Genomic DNA, 19,153 nt, shown 5'->3' on the forward strand with positions numbered 1-19,153 from the left:
CGTACGAGATTTTTGGCTTGTTTCGGCCACGTCGCCTGCGCATCATCGATCTCACGTCACACGTTTTTTGTGCCCGCTTTTACTCTGCCTACCTGTGTGGCACTTTTTGGGGGATGGGAAGCCTTGGATACCTCACCCCACCCCCTTTTCCAGCCATGCACTCCTCTCCCCGGCCCTCTTTGGATTCCTTCTAGCTGGCAACCCTCTCTTTGACCGTTGACCCCTCTTTGGCTGTTTGAACTTTGACCCTTCTCTCATCTACAAAAGGAGCTCCTCTCCTCCATGCTTCCACACCAATTCAGTAAGCACTTGTAACTTACCATTCTCATCTTCCTCTCTTGGATCTTGATTCTTGAATGGACTTGTGATTTGTCATTCTCGAATCTCATCTCCCATCCCCTCTTTCCCGCACCTTATCGAAGAATTTGCCATTCTCATATCTCATCTCCCATCCCCTCTATCCCGCACCCTATCAAAGCATTTGCCATTCTCATCTCCCATCCCCTCTCTCTCATAGTTCACTCTTGCTCTTTCAACTTTACCCCAACCCTCGGGCCTCTCAAGTCTCCCTCTCAACTTTCAAGAGTCGAGACTCTCTCTCTCTCTCTCTCTCTCTCTCTCTCTCTCTCTCTCTCTCTCTCTCTGTGTGTGTGACCTCTTTATCTGTCATCAACACCATGACTCGTGAGAAGCACGAGGCCTTCAATTTGCATGCAATCCATGCAGAGAGGGACACAAAGAAGTCCAACTCTCACCATTGGACATGCAAGTATTGCGGGAAGCGCTATACAACAAGGAGATCCCTCAAAACATTGCAGAGTAGATTCTCGCCAAGATGAGAGGGGGATCCATAAGAAGAGGAGGAAGTGGCTTATCGGCACCAACTGCTATGCCTACTAACGAGGAAGCATCCAATGTGGGCATATCTTCAACCGATGAGGAAAAGGCCTCTACCATTGGTAGTGGGGACTCCACATCCGCATTTGGCTCTGGTAAAAGACAAAGAGTGGAGGCTCATGCGGTGCCGGAGAGACAATCGTCTCTCTCTCAAGCTCTTGGTCATGTGCATGGATCGATTGTCTCTCTTAGAGAAAGGCAACGACTTGCGGACATTGAAATTGCACGCACGGTGATTGAGTGCAATCTTGCATTCAATGTCCTAAAGCAAGAGCAATGGAAGAAGATGGTAAAAGCCATTGCCAATGTGGGTCCATGTGAAGGATGGACCGGTGTCACATACAATGATATGAGGACAATAAAGATTGGTGAAGAGGAGAGGATTGATAGAGCCCTTGATCCTATTCGGGCCATATGGATAAAATATGGTTGCTCCATTCTCACCGACAGATGGAGTGATCGTAAGAAACAGGGCATCATCAACATACTCGTCTCATGTCCACTCGGCACTTACTTTTTACGGGCCGTAGATACCGGCAAGAGGGGGAGAAAAACGATGGGCGCATTCATCTACCGCCATATTCGACAAGCTATCATTGAGGTATACATTGCAATTTTCATTTTAAATTTATTTCACTTTCTTTCATTATGATAATATCATGATTCATAATTGAAATTTGATTTATACATAACTTATAATTTGTAAGTTGTGGTTGTAGGTGGGCCCCTCAAATGTGGTGCAAGTTGTTACGACAATGCATCGAATTGTCGGCGCATGGATTTTTTGCTTGAGGTCGAGTTCCCTACGATTGTGTGGACTCCATGTGCAAGTCATTGTTTGGACTTGCTCATGGAGGACATTGGGAAGCTCAAGTGGGTGAAGAGGGTGGTCTGCAAAGCTACATCAATTGTCACATTCTTCACGGTAAAGGTAAAGATGCTTGCGATGTATCGTGAGCATAGCACGCTGGAGTTGAAGAATCCTTCTTCAACTTGCTTTGCTTACATGTGGTTATTGCTGGAGCGCCTTTATGAGGTGTAGTCCCCTTGCGCCAGACAGTGGTGTCCACTCTATGAAATGAGTGGGATGAGCATGAGACAGAGGAGGCGACAGCCATGTAACGCTTGTGCCTTAATGAGCAATTTTGGCAAAAAGTCCATGCCGTTGTCATTGTCATGACTCCCTTTTATAGGGTGTTACGTATGAGTGATTGCAAGGGGTCCATCATGGGCCTTCTCGTTCACTTCTTTAGAGTGGCATTGGCAAAGGCACGTGCTTGTATAGTGACACAAAGACACAGCGTACACATGTTTTAGAGATAGCAGAGAGGAGATGGGCGTGGATGCATAAGCCCATCCATGGTTTTGCTGCATTGGTACATCCGGCCTACAAGTCACCGGCGGTCATGGATGATACAGAGTTGCGTTCAGACCAGCTTGCTTATTTAACTCGTGTGGTTCCTGTGGATGACCACAATGCAGTGCTAGAGCAGCTAGGATGCTATGCAGATCAGAGAGGGCATTTTGGTGGCAAAACTTTGGATACGCACTAGAGACCCTTCAGCCCTTAGCCATGAGGGTCCTTACCCAGGATTGCTCTTCGGGTGCATGTGAGAGAAACTGGAGTGCCTATTCTCTCATTCACACAAAGATTCATAATCGGCTTAGCACACAACAGTTAGAGCGGCTAGTCTATTGCCGCACTAACTTACGCATGATGAGGGCTATGATGAGCATGGATAGTCCGAAGCAAGTAAAGTTTAAACACTTAACCATAACATTTAAAATTTGTTGTTTTAACTTTTAAACTTTGAACTTTGAAGTTTAAACTTTATTCTTTACAATTTAGACTTTAGCATTTACAATGATCAATCTTACATGCATCACTGCATTGTGTAGGTGAATGTTGATACATTCAAGTTGACGGGCAACACTCTTCCGAGTATACATAAGGAGGTGGACGAGGAGGAGATGATTTTTGTAGAGCTCTATAAAGAGCTTATAGCAGCAGATACTCGCGACACTCGCAATCAATGTGCTCGTGGGCGAGGAGTTTGAGTAGGTGATAGCAGGGGCATGGTCATTTGACGCTCTCCATCATCGAGGAGGGGTGATTCGAGTGGCTTACAGACATATGTAAGGCGGGGCTCTAGTAGCTCACATCATGTGCCTCATGATGACATCCCCCCCTTGCCTACACAGCCGCTACCTAGGGAGCCATCGTTTGATGATGATGGTAACCTCATCAGTGAGGATGAGGATGAGTATGAGTGTGTCTCATCATAGGATGCCGAGGAGTCATCTTCAGACTCTCTTGATGAGCACTCAGATGGTTCTAATGATGATGATGATGATAGTGATACCTCATCATAGATTCATATGACATAGGTCACTCTTTTTTTTTATATCAGATATACTAGACTGTAGTTGTATCGCATGTTTTGCGTAGCCCATGCGACCGAGATGGTCACCCTCATGTATTCATCTTATTCTGTAATGAAATGGCTATTTGCACTTTAAACATGTATTCTATGATCTATCATTTAAGGATTTTTTGTTATTTAAAAAATCATCTTAATTTTTTTTCATACTAATATCATACTGTACCTTGTAAAATCATAAGGTACCAATTAGTACCGTATTTTATCATACCGTACCGTATCGTACCTGACAACTATGCCTTCTAGTATGACCAGCCATGGGAGCATCCAAATGACTATCTTTCATAGTCTGTAAATACCATCTAGGCATTTGCCTTGCCTCCTGACTGTACACAAGCTCTTGCTGAATTTCAGATTCAGCACTTTGCTGAATATTCAGATCAGCCAATGGCTGATTTTCTACGCTTTCCAATGAAGCACCTGGCTGAACATTAAGTTCACTTGTTGAAACTCCAGCTGAATCACCAAATGAAATAGGCAACAACCCTTCAAATACATCACATGCAGCCTGATATTTGTCAAAACCAGCAAGGGATAATTCTGATTTTTCATCGAAAAGTATATCCCTACTGACAAATACCTTTTTAGAGACAGGATCATATAGTCCGTATCCTTTTCTCCCATTGCTCTATCCCACAAAAATACATTTGACAGCCTTGTTATCCAACTTTTTTCTAAGTGCCTTGCCAAAGTGCCCAACAGAAGGTTTCCAGCTGTTCCAAGTCTCAAACGGCGTGACATTCTTTAATGCTTTGGTGGGGCATCTGTTCAAAACATAGCAAGCACACATAACGGCTTCCATCCAAAAACTGTGTGGCAAGCTCATTGCTTTCAACATACATCTTGCCATCTCCATGAGTGACCGATTCTTCCTCTCTGTAAACCCATTCTACTATGGAGTATAAGCAGTAGTGAGCTGATGAACAATGCCCTTCTGCTTCAAAAAAGAATTCAGCATAGAGGACATATACTCCCCCCCCTCGGTCCTGCATCCTCAATAGAGCTAAATGTTCCATCAGCCCAAGAAGAGTCGTAATTGCATATATTAAAACAATAGTCCCTGCCTGCAACAAAGGACGCTAACTCAGTAGCAGTGGAAGGAGCATCAGAAACAAACATTCCTAACTCCTCCTTCTCCTTGACTATGTGCTTTCTACACTCAGTGATGTAGTGGCCTGGCTTCTTGCAATAATGGCATTTGCCCTTCTTGGCTTGCGTGCCCCTTGTTTCTTATTACCCTATGAAGTGCCTAAATTTCCAAAGCTCTGTGGAGCATTCTTTGCTTGGCTGCCCTTGCCCTTCTGTCGTGCCATAAAAGCCTGCTCAGAGGCTATGATATCTACACCAGTGTTTTTTCTTGTCTACTTCTCCTCTGAGAGCAAACTGACCAGCTCAAGAAAAGTAATCGACTATAGGGCAATCCTCATGGTGAGGTTCAAGGCCGTATGAAAGGCCAAGTACAAGGGCAGCAATGAGTTCAATGTAGTAGATATCAATTGTGCATCTGAGTAATACTCATTGACATTCATAAGTTGCTCATGCAAGTCCTAAATTTTATTTAGGTGATCCTGCTTGGAATCACCCTCATCCATCTTCAGTGTCTCAAGCTCTTTCTTTAAGAAAGAGATGCGGATCTCATTCTTACCAGCAAACATCTGCTCCAAAGTCAACCAGGCTTCTTGTGAAGAAGTTATAGACTGAATGTGAGGGATGATAGACCGCTGAACTGCCAATGCAATCAGCGACAAAGCCTATGCATCCTGTGTATCCCATGTCTTTTAAGCTGCTAATCTTTGGGGAAGTAGCTGAAGTAGAGCAAGTTGAACAACCTGAGGTGCCCGTTGTCCACGTCCTCCTGGAGGAGTAGTAGCAGGAGCCACAACTCCAAGCTTGACTTCTTCTCCGCTTACGTAGTCCCAAAGATTCTTCGCAATCAGCACATTCTTCATCATGAAGGGCCAAAGTGAATAGTTGTTACCATCCAACCTATCCTCCTTGGATACATAGGTAAATACATCACCTCCCTGATTTGCCATGATAATCAATGCCAAAAATAGCAAAAAGAGCAATGTCCAAGCTGGACCAACTTAGAAATCTCAAAATTTCCAAAATTACAGCAAATAGGTTGCTGCAATTCGCATACTAAAGTTCACTCTATCAAAACTGTCTGTAATGCACGCAGTCCAAGGTGCATTTAACGCTCAGCAACACTACAGAAGCAAAAGCTCCAAAATTTCTTGCTCCAAAATGCTAAAAAACAGTCTATTTCAGACTGAAACTGCTGTACATTTGCCAATCTCTGAACTGACAATAAAAGCCCCAAAATTTCACAAAATCTCTGCGTGAAATGTGTCCCAGACACTTGCAAAAGCAGAGAAATGCTGCCTAGGCACAAGCCTTTTCCTATGAATGAGATTTGAAATAAAAAATTGATTGAATTTTTTTCATTTTACCCTGATCTGGATTGTCGGGCCGGCTCGAACTGGAGGTGCACTGGACCAGAGTGGTGAGGCGCTGCTGAGGCGTGGCGGGCCAGGGGTGCTGGTGCAGCTGCAATCATGTGCAGCAGGTGTGGTGAGACAGGCAGTTGTGTGTAGCTGGTGGATTGGAGGCGGATTGCTGGCAGACAGGCGGCATTGGCATTGGGCACAGGCAGGCAAGTGTGGAGCAGCACCACTGCAGATCAGGGCGGCACTGACCAAGGGCACGGCACAGTCAGGCGGCACCAGCGGGCGCTAGGGGGCGACAGATGGCACAGGCAGGCGGCGCCAGCAAGCACTGGGGCCTTACTGCAGAGGGGCCGCCTGTACAGGGCGTGAGCTGGAAGTGGGCAGCACTGGCGCAAGCGGTCTTCAACTAGTGGAGGCGCTGAGCAGAAGTTGTAGACCTGGCGAGAACTCCTGGAGGAGAGCTGAACTCAGCTCTGATACCAAATGTGAGAAGGTGGAGAGGATCGAACCTCAGTTGAGAGTGCAGTAGACAGTGTGGAGAGTGAAGCACGACACCCAATGCAATAGACTGAAAGAGTGTAAGATGAAAGTACAAGGTACAACCCTTAAACCTTAGGGTTGTAAGAGGATGTTCACACCTGAAAGTGTGTGCAACATGATAACTGCCCGTAAATGTGTAACACAGGCACATAAAATAAAGAGAATGAATCTGGGGGAAAAAACCTCTCATATGGAGAGTAAAAAGTACCCCAATGTCCTACTGATCACTGACACTCCTCTATGAGCGTAGGCGTAAGTGAAACCCAACAGACCTCATTTATAGCTTAAAACAATTATCTTTTGAGTTCCTTAGGAGGAGTTATGTCTAGATTCATCTCTCACTCAAGAGAGAGGACTAATCCAAATGATTCTTACTTATAGGAACATTGATTTGTTTGTAAGAATAAGATTACCCTAGCTTGCCAAAAGGGGACTATCTACTTTCCACTACATGGTTTTATTCAACGGTTGTGATAATTTAGATTAAAGCTTCGCTGGTTATACTTCCAACCACTTCTCTTGATTAAAAATACTAGGGGAGTTTTTGTTTGAATTATCTCCTAGCTATGGGACAAGGAACCCTATCTATAAAAGTTAGTTGTCAATACATTGTGACAATGTGGATTCCTCTTCTTTTGTTTTTGTCTTCATGTGCGATTGTAAGCATTTCATCACACATTAATTTTTAATGGAAGCAGCGGCTTAGCAAAACGTGCAATAAAAGAGTGAGTGACAGAATCAGCTATTCATTAAATCAAAACAATCATTTAATCCATTCTGCACCCATGGTTCAATGGCCCCAGTAACTATGAACCACCCATTTATACATTCAAAGTCCCTCCTGCTTAGAGTTGTGGAAAACTGCTATCAGTCGCTTCAAATGGAGCATGGATAGGAACAGTTACTGCTCACACTGAACAAAAACTTGTTTTAGAATACATAAAGGGAACATAACTAACCTTCATGTGTCCCGAGATTACTCTTGTTTGGACTAGGATTAATGATGCTCTCCATATATCCTGCAAGATGTTGGAACCAGATCTTGTCCTTCCCAGTTTTCTGATCAATTTTAGCTGACCATTCTGTATCAGACCGTAGAGAAATCCAAGTCTTAAAGGTCCCTTTCTGCACAGAAAGCATATCAAACCTGAGTCAATAGTAGAGAATGTAAACAACGATATGACTCTGCATGTGTGTTTATTATCTACCAAACAAGACTTAGGAAATCATTATCAGACTTCAAGCAGATCAAATTTAAGACAATGCTAAACTTATTCTCATGGATCCACAATGCACTTCTCTTAGAGCATACAACATTTGAGACTGGCCAAGTCTCCCAGTTTGTTTTGAGCTGTATTAAAGGCTGCATATTCAGTTGTCCAATTGCTCCAAGTATTTCAAGCATTTTGAATGTGAAAAAAGAGCTACATCAACTACTGGCACGTGTTCAAGCATTTGAAGCAGACAGACCAGCATTTTTCTCCAAGGAGGCATGGATCTTGTACTTAACCATATGGTACAACCATACGGAACGTTCCATACACACACAGAATGCAAGCCTGCCAGAGTATTGACCAGCACACATTGCTTAAAAAAGTGAACAATGGAGAGCAACCATGTGAGTCAACATCCAAAACGGCCCCACTACCCATGCTTTTTGGGGTACAAACATGATTCTAAGAAATCCAAGAAATACTAGCATGCACTGAATCCTTTTTCCACAACAAGAAGTGGATATGTTTGGTAAGGTCGTTCAAATTAGTCCTAGACAGAGGCAAAAGTGGCCAAAAAAAAAGGTAAGCATGGGCAATATAATAGTTTGTGCCACTTTGAGACGTGCATGAAATGGTTACGCTTGACATTTCCAATAAACAATCTTTGCTTTCAGCCTTTGAGATATTCATTGCAGCAATCATTTAGGCTGAACTTCAATGCCCAAAAGATAACCTACATGCCATGCAATATTGCCACCTGGAACCACCACACCCTACCATCCCAAAGCCTATAAATCTGATTCAGTGCAACTAAGGAGAGAAGATTCAGCAATATACATATGGAGGCCCAAGGCATACCCAAACCAATCCCAAACATCTAATGCCTTACGGAGGTCATCCTTATCCGATTTCAATATCATGAAAGTATCATGGGCCAATTCTTGCCCAACAAAATGTTGATTGAAAGGAAGGGATAACCCAACCAGCTGCCCAATCTCACTAGATGTGATAACATGGAGAGAACTAGAAAGGTAGCAAGGGCAAAAACAAAGGACTCAATCGGCAGCCCTCTTGACCAACCATACAAGAATAAATGGTTCTGTGACACCACCATTCAGCATGACACGAGAAGAAGCATCACTGCTAATGGTGTATATTGATTGGGACATGCGTGGACCAAAACCCATGGCCTCCATAACTTTTGAAAGAAAAGACCATTCCAAGTAATCGAAAGCCTTTCCCATATCCAACTGGATGAGAACAACCTCCTCTTTAGAGTGCTATACATAATCTATGCTCATCTACACATTCAGAATATGCAAAGTATTCCTACCCTTAATGTATCCATACTAATGAGGATGCACAATGTTGGGAAGGTGTTTATCGAGGCAATTAGCTAGCACCTTTGGAAAAATCATATACATGGTACCCATGAAAGAAATCAACCTCCAATGTTTGAGCATCAAAGGAGAAGGGACTTTGGGGATCAATTTTTAGTAACTCCTCCTTTCTAGGATGCAAGCATGATTCCAGAAATCCAAACCTACTGACACATGGCAGCTAAAGATTTTACCAAATGAGTTCCATAGGTCTTACAATATTCATTGGTTAAATCATTCCAATCGGGACTTTTCTTCTTGAGCAAGTGCAATAAGACATCCATAACCTCATCCTCATGAATATCAGCCTCCAAGGCAACATGGATGTAAATTGAACCCTGATCTCTAACCAAGGCATAAAATTCTAAATGGGCATGGGTAATCTAATCAGAAGGTGCTGGTTCCAAACCAAAAAGTTCCAGAAAATAACGTCTACACATATTAAAAATGGACATAGTGTCTGTGACCATTTGACCATCAGCATTTTGCAATCTCACCACATTTTCCCATGCAAGGGATGCATGCAAGCCACGAAAGAACTTATGGAAGATCTCAACTAAAAATCCTTAATAAGATCAACCAGCCTCACATATAATCAAGTCACGAAAGCATCATCTGCAGTCTCAAGTAATAAGTAATGAACCAAAGCTAACATTTCCTCCACATCATGCATATGCTACTTGCAAAGTAAAGCATGGTGAATGCCATATTGCCTGGCAACCCTCTGCACATTATGAATCAATTGTTCAAAGGAGGGAATGCCCACACACAAAAAGTCGAGCAAAAACAGAAACCTATCAAGCAATTGTCCCATGTAACCATTGAAGACTACATGACTCAAACAGAAGGAATTAAAGTGCAAAGGAAGTTTTCCTAGAAACTGAGCACTAGGGGCAATGGATTGTCTAAGCATGTCAAACTGCAAAGGAAAGTGAAGCATATTTTTGCAATACTTTCATCTCTAGAATCTCTAGTAAAAAAGCATCATCCTATATAACATATGTTTGATCCAATCAAGACTACGTTGTCATATGCTAGGCTGAATGAAAAGTAAATCACAAGGCCAAAGATCCTCTTTGAGAGCAGCTAATGCAAAATCATCCCAGGCACGACCCTTTGGTTCATCCATCATTGAGTGCTCAAAGGTAGACTGCAAAGGGTCAACACATATATTGAAGCCACCCATTAACAAGCCCGCTCTACCAAGAGACAAGCATACTTTCAAGTGATCCCACAAGTCACGACACTGCAAGAAATTATCCAGTGCATAAAACCTGACCAACATAAAACCTCACCTTCAAACATAATTTCAACTTCTAAAAAACATCCAAACACATCATTCTTTACAAGCACCAGTTGAAACTTCTCACAAACAACCATGAGGACACCAAGTTAATGCATTGCAATGACCCCAGAAAAAAAGCAATCAAAACGTATGGCAATCCAAGACTCTACATGCTTTACTGTGACTTCTATGTTCAACAACACACAATACATCCCAACTATTCTCATGCAAAACACACCACATATCATGCCACTTGCTTCAAGAGTAAATATCATGAACATTCCAAGTGGTGATCTTCACATATTAACAAAAGAAAAATCAAGTGCTAGGCTAATCCTGGCTAAATTTAACTCTCTCTGCCAGCACCTGGAATAGCAGTGTGCATTCTGTCCTTCATGATCACACTTAGAAGTAGAGGGATTATCCCCAGTCTTAAGAGCCGATCTTGGATAGCGGCAATCCCCAAGGAGTCATCACCTTGCCTTTCCTATCGAAGGCAAGAGGGGGTGGCAGATCCCTAGGACAATCATCAAACACTTTAGCATTTCTTGGCCTCTGCTAATCAAAAGGAATCACTTCAGAAACAATACGTGTAGAAGAGGACTTATCCTTCCTTCACACATATATACGTAAGGGATCTTGAGAACTTGTGTGTATGGCAACTGGCAACTCAACATCAATCTTTTTCCCTTATTTTAAACGAACATCAACCCAACAAGGCCCACATTGATCCAAGGCCTTCATGGGCAGTTTACCTTTATCCATATTTCTATGCACAAGAGGCTCATCATCATTAGGACCCTCGACCATCCTATCTGCAATAGTAACAGGGGCAACCTTGGCATCCAATATTTCTGGGGACAGTGCCATAAAATGACCCAATTTCCCACAAGAAAAGAAGTGGCCCGCTTAAGTGTCCCATTTAAGATGAAAGGGCAATGGACAGTGATATATATCCATGAAAAACAATGATTACAAAAGTCTCAAGACATTTAGAGTGTGGCATTTGTGATAGTTTAAAATAGGTGTTTCATACGTTTATAAAACAGCTAGGTATGAAATGAGTTTCCTAACCTTATGAAACGGGTTTCTTGGCAACTATGCACTGGAGGCTCAAAGGGAAAAGGACCCTCAAAACCTGCCATTGACTCATCTGTAGCATGCTTGCTGGGCTTCACAGCTGGCTGATTATCAGAACCTGGCACCATTTCCTCGGTGCAGGGAATCCAGTCCCAAAGCTGCCAGTACTTGGTCAATGAAGGCTGTGTTCAGGCCAGCCATCTCTCTCACTTCTCGATGCACTTGTAGTGGTGATCTTGATGGTCTCTTTCTCACCTGTAGGGCTGCACAGCAGTCAGCCCAGGACCATGCACCTGCCTATAGTCGCTGTCCACAACTTGTACCTAGCTAGCTGGTCTTTCAGCAGTGCAACTCCTGCCACATAGGTTGAAACAGGGGGGTCACTGCTTTTTCTCTGTCGTCAGTGCAGAACTCTCTCTCGGCTGCTGTGCGACACTGGCGTGACGGGATGGCATGACGTGTGACGCTGACGTGACGGGCGTGACAGGACATCACGTGATGGACGGGACGTGCCTGGCATGACAAACGTGTCTATCATGAGTGACGGGACCTGACGGGACTGTCAGGTCCGTCCTCCAAGAGATGGCAGTCTGACAGCAGGGACGGCAGTCTGGCATGAATGCTGACGTGAAGGAGCTGCTCTGAGGGGTCACGTTTCTGCGCAGGGGGACAGCTGCTGTCCTGCAGGGTCAGGTCCCTACACAAGGAGACAGATACTATCCTGGAAGCTGCATAAGTATTGGCAGTCATTTAGGGGTCTCTGCAGGGTCAACGTGGGGCTGTGCAAGGTACAAATGCAAGCACACTGAGTGGATGCCTTGGATTGCAAGATGGCAGAGACTACTGATAAAGAAACCACTGGATATGAGACCGAACTTGACACACAACCAATTGGGCTAGGCACTGCATCAGAAGGGCAGTACAAGACCCCCATTAAGGACGAAAAGTTCTACTACAGACAAAACAGAAGGAGAGCCCGTGAAAATGCCACTCCCACAAGCGCCAAGCAATGGACAACAATGCAAAGGCTGATTGCAACAAATGGTTTGGATAACATGAAAGCCCCCATAAGAGCTGAGATTGCAGCAATATGTATGCCAATGATTGACAGGGTATCAAGTGACATGAATGCAATGCATGAAACATGTGGAAAGGAATTGAATGCTAAAATGGATGCAAACCTGAAAGCGTGCATGAGGGCGTGTGGCAACATGCAACAAAAAAGTCATGAATGACATGGATACAAAGCAAAAAGATATGTATGAAAATTTGCAGGAGACATTCAGGAAAGAACTAAGTACTGCTGTAGAAACAAATGGGAAATCATTCTCTAATAGTTGGGACGATGCAAAATATAAAGAAATCAAGGCTCACTTGCAAATGGATATGATAGATAACTTGAACATGGCAAGGGACGCTTGGAAAGCAAATATGGATGCATTGAAAGCTGATACAAATGCACGCATAGCAGACAAGGACATAGAGATTGCTGAACCCAAAAGGCAGTTAGAGTCATGTAAGAATAAATTAGGGACATACAAGTCAATGATGGATGCACAAACGACAATGCCAGACACACCAGAATTAAAGAAAGAGGTGGAAAGTTTTAAAATGTACACATGGGTGAATGTGGTAGAGGAAGCTCAAAAGAAAGCAAAAAATGTTTAGCAAACAGTGAACGAAAATGCACAATGGATTGAGGTAGTCAAAAGAAACAAAGGGATGCCTCAAAACAAAGTAGAAATGATGAACGCAACACTAGAGGAGGAAGCAAAGAGGAAACTCCGTGCATAGCGTGTACGTGTGGTGGGATGGGCTAAAAAAGGAAACCCCCAAGAGAATGCAAAAACACTTTGTGCTAAGATGGGTGCAGACGAGACACGCATCATGGATGCTTGGAGGATAGGTGATCAAAATGACAAAACAGGTCAGATCCTCATGTTGAAATTTGAGGACATGGATAGCAAAAGGGCCTTCTTATCAAAGAAAAAGGCTTTGAAGGGCGAAAAGATTTATCTCAATGAGGATCTCACACCCGCACAGTTGGAGCACACGAGGGCTAGCATGCCAAAAGTGTTGGAGGCACGTAAAGAAGGCAAGTATGCTATGTATAGAGATGGCAGAGTAGTCATAGCAGAACGGAGGTCACAATGACGATACAAGGCCTATGAGACAATAAAGATGTCCCTTTGGAATTGTAATGGTTCAATGAGACTCGATGCAAGTTATTTTGAGGATACTTTTCATGGGATAGACATGGCTATGTATACAGAGACACATCAATGTATAAATTCTAGATTACCAGATGTTGTGGGATACAAATGGGAGAGCGTCTATAGACGTCAACCCCGTAGACCAAGAGGAACCAGGGGGTCAAGTGGGGTGGCTATTCTTTATCGTGAGAGCCTCCAAGACATGATTCACGTGGTGTCACAAGATGTGCATACTAGATATATGTGGGTAAGCTTGAGGATGGGGAACCCGAGGGATCTATATATTGCAATATGCTACTTTCCACCTGCCTCTTCAACATTTTCTCTTGAGGAGGGATCACCATTTGAAGTACTACATGAGGATATATGAGATATGCAAGCAGTGGGGACATACTACTAGTGGGAGACTTTAATGCTCGAACAAGAAGTGAGCAGTCCGCCTTCTATGATACTGAACATGAAATGTTTAAGGAATTGGCATTGGATGTGAACTAGGGCTTGTCAAGACATCTCAAGATAAGGAGGTGACAGCATATGGATCCCATCTGCTAGCTTTAGGACGTGCCCACGAATTGGCTATATTCAATGGCCTATTAAGATGGCCGGGGGTGGATGCTTTCACTTGTTGGAACAGCAAAAAAAGGGGCCAGCATTGTGGACTATGTAATGGGCTCGCCAACGTTAATCCTAGAAATTAAGCATTTTGACATATCTGATAAGCTGATTGGTATAGTAGCCGACCATGCGATCCTGAAATTTACTCTAACACGTGATCAGAGACAAGAAACATGCACACAGTTACACACATTCCCACATTATGAATTTCTAGAGCAAACGTCGCATATCTATAGTGATGCAATACGAGATGGCTTAAGCCAGCTAGACCAACATGAACCACTGGAAGATGTCACTAGATCTCTAGCGAAGGTTTTACATGCTACAGCTTCAGAGGAATTCCCATGTAAGATGGGCTCTATAGCAATACATAGATGTGTTGCCCCTCAAAATGCTTGGTATGATGATGAGTGCAGACAGACTAGGACCTGCCTACAGAGAGATATTACACTAGAGACATGCACACACAAACAAACAAGGAATATATTTTGTCATCTTGTGCGGAAAAAGAAGAGAGATCATTTAGCCAAACTAGAGTCAAAGATGTATCAGCTCTTTTTGAGTAGAGACAGCAAGAAGGCATGGAGGAAATTTCATAGGAAACAACCCTCAATTCAGTTGACATCACCTATGGTATAGCATGAACATGCTAGGGCACTGTATGATGTTCCATCACAAGAGCAAATACCCTATCCATCAAACTCTAGGCCAACACAATGTGGTTTCTTTACGGAAAAGATGGTGAGATATGACATTTGGAGGTTGAAGAATGGGAGAGGACATGATCAAGATGGCCTTGTAGCAAAGCATTTTGCACATGCATGTTATGCACTAGCCCCTATCTTGGCGAATCTCTTCAATAGAGCCGTATGTGAGGGGTTTCCAATAAGTTGGTATGAACACACAATAGTGCCGATTTTTAAGAGTGGAGATCCATTGGTCGCTAACAACTACCGTACTATTATGATTGGCCATATGCTAGCAAAGAGATATGCCTCTATTGTGGAACATGAGTTGAGTTGGTGGGCTAAAACAAAGAAAATACGATCTGCAGGACAAGCTGGCTTCCGCCACGGATACAACACACTAGACCATATATTCATGCTAAAGGCCTTGATTGAGGAGGGATGATCACGGAGACAAAAAATCTATTGTTGTTTTGTGGATTTTCACAAGGTTTTTGATACTGTACCATGTGCAAGACTCATGGAAAGGTTGCGAGCCATTGGGGTCCCAGAGGATATGCAGGGGTGTATTTATGCATTGTATAAAACTGTAACAGGGAGAGTCCGAGTGCCTGGAGGTACAAGAAACTCAGTTTCTAGCACGATTTGTGTAAAGCAAGGCTATCCCCTCTCTCCTTTGCTGTTTGGACTATACATTGATGAGATTTCTGATTACATACAGAGATGTGGCAGTATGGGAGCCAGCTTGGCTGGGATACTGATACCAAATTTGTTATATGCAAACAATACGGTGCTCATCTCAAATTCACCCTAGGGACTACAACAACATCTAGATGCATTGCATGTAGTCTATGAAGATAAAGGTCTCAAGGTTAATCTTGGAAAGACTAAAATTATGGTCTTTAACACCTCGGCAGCTTGGGTGACACATTCAGAGCATCACTTTATGTATGACGGCCAGCCTGTGGTAATGGTTAGACAATATATATACCTTGGGGTCACTTTCAAAGAGCCACAGTTTTCATGGAAGGAAACTTTAGAGGCTAGGCTTGCACAGGCGTATGCAGCTTTAGGTACCCTAGAACGACAGTGTGCACATATACAATTTCAAGAGCCTCGTACCAAATTGTGGCTTTTTGACACCTTAGTTATGCCCGCACTACTCTATGGGGCAGCGATTTGGGACCCAAGCCTTTATCATACTAGACGGATGCCACTTATGGACTATGATGGACTAGAAGCACAACATTATAATGGTTGGGAACATATGGAAAGACCGCTGGTCATGATGATAGCACGTATGATAAGGGCAAAAGCCTCGATACCACAGGAGATCATCCGAGCGGAATTGGGCACTGCACCCATGGTAGTTGAGGCATTATTCCAAGCAATTACTTTCCTCCAGAAGATATGGTAGCTCCCTAAAGATCGATACCCTAGACTAGCCCTAGAGTCTTCAAGACAGCTTGCAGCAGAGGGAGATAGACAGTGTTGGTATGCACATATGAGCACATGGCTAAACTTGCATGGCATGAGTACAGACAGACTGCCACCGTTCGATTACACCCTTGATTTCCCTACTTTGAGTCTTAGTCGTGTAGAGCTGAATAGTGTGATCAGAGAAGATACCACTGAAGTGGAGACACGAAGGACTTGGTCCAAGTCCCCCTTTCCCATTAGGCACGAAAATGGCACAATACCAATGCCACTTCTTGCAACTCTCTCATGATGGTTTCATAGTGAGGCCGAGATACATGGATGCTCAGCTCTCCCTTGGACTCCGAGCAGCTATTGGCCAGATTCACACCTCATCGCATCAGTTGTTGATTGAGACGGGTCGATGGAGCCATATTGCAGCCAATGAGAGGATGTGCCAGCTTTGTGGATGGGAGCCAGAAACGGAGGAGCACTAAATCTGCAGATGTATTGTATACTATGATATCCGAGGCCGCTATCATTACCTCTTTAAGGAGGGCTTTGGACCACTAAGACGGGTGATGGACTATGAGGACCAAAGATGTTTGGGTCTTTTCTTATTGGAGCTCCAGTGGTGTAGAGTAGTATTGTTACGGGATAGGAGGCAACCCCAGCCTCATCCACCCCTCCTCCAGAGAGCAATTACAGACTTTTTCAGTGTAGCTGAACCCCCAGCCGCTGCCACCCCAAACACTACATCTCCTACTAATAGGCATCATCGAGGGACATCATTAGGCGGCATCACAGTTGACAAAGCTATAGCATTATGCAGAGCATGACGCCCTATAGTACCTACTCAGTGACATAGGCATGCCCATGTGCGTCACATTCGCATCACAATTGCTTGTCACAGATGCAGATTGGCACACTGACTCAGTCAGAGGTAGCTTGCAAAGTCTTGGTGGATTCCATAGACTAAGGAGGAGATACTCTACACTCTTTTAATCTTTTTAAACCTAGTTTTTTCAGATTTTTCAGTTCTCCATACTTCTCATACCTCTCATCCCAATCCACCATGTAGACCTACACATTTATCTCTATTTCTTCTTCTCTGATGAGAGATGATGATACCAGTTGTATTGGTTATGATCTCATAGGCCATTCTGGCCTTTTAGAGAGGTTAATAGATCTTATCTTATCTCTGCACGAGGCTGCAGGGTCACGATTGTAGAACAGTAAAGTCTGATGTAGCTGCTGTGGCTGTTGTCAGTGCAGATCCCTCTCCCTGTGTGCAGAGCTGCAGGGTCATGATTTCAGAGCAATAAAGTCACAACTGGCTGCAGGTCATGGCAACTTGCAGAATCGCGACCACCTGCAGCATCACACAGGTTTCCTCACTTCCCAATGACACAGGTCACACTAGTCTCCCAATAGGGTTACACAGGGCTATGTCGGGTACAGCACACCCCTCTCTCCTCTCTTTTTTTGTAATGGGCAGTTATATTAATTACAAAAAAAAAGTACATGATGACAAGATTATAAAGTGCAGGGTGGCTCTAGGGCCTAGGCCATCATATATGAACCAAATACAATAGATTCAGTGAATACAAAATGATGAGAGTGCAAGAGGCACCCCGAGACTAGAAACACACAAAAGATCAAGAGTTTTGATGGGATTTTGCCACATGGGCGTGAGCCTTTGCTGCCAATGTCTCTAGAACACCATCTTCATAGAAGTCTCCTAGCACTGCAAATGGATTGGGTTGCTGACGATCGGCCTGCGAGGAAGAAGGTGCATTTGTAGAATGGGCGAGCCCCCGCCCCCCCCCCCCCCCCCCCTCTCTCTCTCTCTCTTTTTTTCGTAAAAGGTAATTGTATTAATTACGAAAAAAAATACAAGATTACTTGATTACAAGATACATGATGACACTAAGCCATCATGTGAAGAGGTTCTCTCACTCTTTCTCTCTCTCTTTTTTCTGATTACAAGAGACACGAGGGCCCTAGGCCAACGTGTGGGGAATCCCCGTAGTAATGCACTAAAAAGGTTACACCAATCATGGCAACGACCTAGAGGCAATTGCCATATGCCAAGGATGCAAATCCTCCCGAGGGAGCAAGTCGGAGTGTCGGATGAGATCTAGCTGCCAATGCAAGAGCCCTTTAAGCCTGGCAATATGTCGCGGTACATTAGAGGCCGAATCAAAGAGGAAAGCATTGCGCGTGGTCCAAATGTGCCAGCATCCCCAGTATCTGAAAAAGTAAAATAAGATCTTCACATGCAACTGTGGCGGTGTGGGATACTTCGGGCGCACAAAAACCCAGTCGAAAGGAGTTAGTGAGGACCCCACCACTGCGCGCCAAATGTGCGACAAGAGTGACCAGATATTCTTGGCGAGCGGGCAAGAAAGAAAACGATGTCGGGCCGATTCTGCCGGTGTGGTACAGAAGAAATAATTGCCATTCGAGATGCGACGCTTGGCAAGGGCCGAGGCAAGAGGAAGACCACCAATCATCACCCGCCAAAGAAAGACCTTGCATTTGAAAGGTGTCTTATTCAGCCAGCCCTCCATGAGCGTTGTCTGCCACCATGACAGCGATTTCCGCAGTCCCCAAACAGTATTAGCTTTCTCACCCAGCCATTGGTGATCTTGAATGAGAAGATGATACACCTGATTAGTAGAGGCCTTTTCCAGACTCAACCGGCCTACAAGGTCCCAGTCCTGCCAAGGGCGATCCACAGCCAGGGCAGGAAAGGGTTGCCTACCCTGAAGCTCCGACGAAAGCTTTTCCCATAAATCACGGTATCCGCGCGGGAACTTGAAGAGTCGCCTAGCAGTCCGAAACGATACGAGGACATTGCGAGTGGCAAGGGTAGCATCCGCAACCGACGTCACACCTAAACGGGCCATGCGGTTAAATCTTGGTCTGAGCTGA

General features: G+C 44.1%; 1 protein-coding gene across 3 annotated transcripts in view; it reads right to left on the minus strand.

The window, feature by feature from the left end:
* Positions 1-19,153, minus strand: part of RST1 (ARM repeat superfamily protein) — a 198,476-nt gene that overhangs the window by 132,068 nt on the left and 47,255 nt on the right. For all 3 annotated transcript variants that reach the window (XM_087696145.1, XM_087696142.1, XM_087696144.1), the window contains exon 6: positions 7,288-7,453. In XM_087696145.1, coding sequence (XP_087552271.1) covers positions 7,288-7,453 — 166 coding nt within the window. The remainder of the gene's footprint in view (positions 1-7,287; positions 7,454-19,153) is intronic.

Source organism: Lygodium microphyllum, chromosome 16 (assembly GCF_053477565.2).
Source record: "Lygodium microphyllum isolate KBCC chromosome 16, Lygodium_microphyllum_v1.1.10, whole genome shotgun sequence".
In the NCBI taxonomy this organism is placed as follows: domain Eukaryota; kingdom Viridiplantae; phylum Streptophyta; class Polypodiopsida; order Schizaeales; family Lygodiaceae; genus Lygodium; species Lygodium microphyllum.